General features: G+C 42.1%; 1 protein-coding gene across 1 annotated transcript; it reads right to left on the bottom strand.

Annotated features, from left to right (window-relative positions):
* Positions 1–542: 542 nt before the first annotated feature.
* LOC105178690 (uncharacterized) lies at positions 543–977 on the bottom strand. Its single transcript, XM_011102221.2, has one exon. It carries the CDS (start codon positions 975–977, stop codon positions 543–545), a length of 435 nt encoding a protein of 144 aa, XP_011100523.2.
* Between the last annotated feature and the right edge of the window lie 621 nt (positions 978–1,598).

Here is a 1,598-nt window from a genome sequence, read left to right on the forward strand (position 1 = left end):
TTGCCTAGCAGATGTGAAGAACCATTCGTCATCAAATTAAAATAATTTTTATTGATCATAAACTCAAAACCAACATTGTCCAACAATGAAATAGAAATGATATTCTTGATCATGCTAGGTATATAATACCAATCTTTCACTTCTATTCTAACTTAATCACTAACAACTAAGCGGACTATCCCTACAGCTTCAGCAGCAATAGCATTGCTATCGCCAAGCTTCAGGGCAACCTCGTCTTTACTTAGCTTTCTGCTTTTTTCCATCACCTGCAAATTATTGCGGATGTTATAACCACAGCCGGTATCCAATACCCAAGAAGCAGAGTTAGTTATTATGTTAACCTTAATAACTAATGTGCCTGCATTGGAGAGGAGCTTGGGGCACTCCCTCTTCCAATGGCCCTTTTCCTGATAATGCATACAGACATCATTTGCCCTTATTGACCTGGAACCCACCTTTCTTTTACCTTTGCCCATCCCCATCGGGGCAGCAGGAGCGCTCAAAGCTCTTGCAGCGGCATTCGCCTTACCCTTCTTCCCTTTTCAGTGTCTGGACCCCTTGCCTTTCGCTTTAGAAGTCGAAGCCTCCCCGACCAACACCGATGGCGCAGACTTTTTAGTCGTTGCCTCGTATTGGACCAACATGTTTATGAACTCGCTTATGGTCTTCTCAAGCCCATTCATATTGTAATTTATGACAAACGGGTCGTAAGAGGGAGGAAGTGACTCGAGGATCACGTTAATGTACGTGTCATTATCAAGCCCAGCTTGAAGATCCTCAAACTTTTCCACGAGGGAAAGCATCTTGATCCCATGCTCTTGCACAGAGGATTCCTTAGTCATCTTGATTCCGAAAAATGCTTTTGTGGCGGCATATCTAATATGCCTATCCGAAACCGCATAAACCTCTTTCATGCGGAGTATTATCGACGCGGCATCATCGTGCCTATCGTACTGTTTCTGGATATCATTTGTCATCGATGCTAGTCCGATGCTGCGGACCCTTCTGGTTGTCCTCGTGTCACCTTTCAAACGTCACACGTTCTTCAGATGTGGACCCCTCCGGCAAGGTCCCAGGAAGAAGACTTATCCAGAATGTAAGTCTGGTTCTCGAAATCGAGGACAATCCTCAGATTTCTAAGCCAATCATTGTAGTTTGTTCCATTAAATTTGTTTGTCTCCAAAATAATGATTAATGGATTCTTAGACATCTACATTCAAAATGTAAAGCAAGAATTAGCAAATTGATTATAACATTAAATACAAGTTATGACTTGGTATTTAGTCGTTAACTGCTCTCACTATTTCTTCAAAATCCCACCACTCTCAAGTGGAGTTTCGGGAAATCAATTCTTAATGGGCTTGGGATCCACAAACACAATTCTCCATGTCCCGTTTTTAAAATTCACAAGAAAAAATTTTTATGGGAGGTAACCATTACTATTCTCATCTAATGAGATTCTCAAGATATTTTGCCTCGCCTCTTCATGTGATCTCGAAGACTCCAAGCGAATCACATTACTCAGTGTTAGGCCCAACCCATCAACCAAACGAATATCTCAACTGTCGCACCCCACGACTCGTGAGACAGGAAAACAG

The sequence above is a fragment of the Sesamum indicum genome, linkage group LG12 (genome assembly GCF_026168435.1).
Source record: "Sesamum indicum cultivar Baizhima isolate 11 linkage group LG12, ASM2616843v1, whole genome shotgun sequence".
Taxonomy (NCBI): Eukaryota; Viridiplantae; Streptophyta; class Magnoliopsida; order Lamiales; family Pedaliaceae; genus Sesamum; species Sesamum indicum.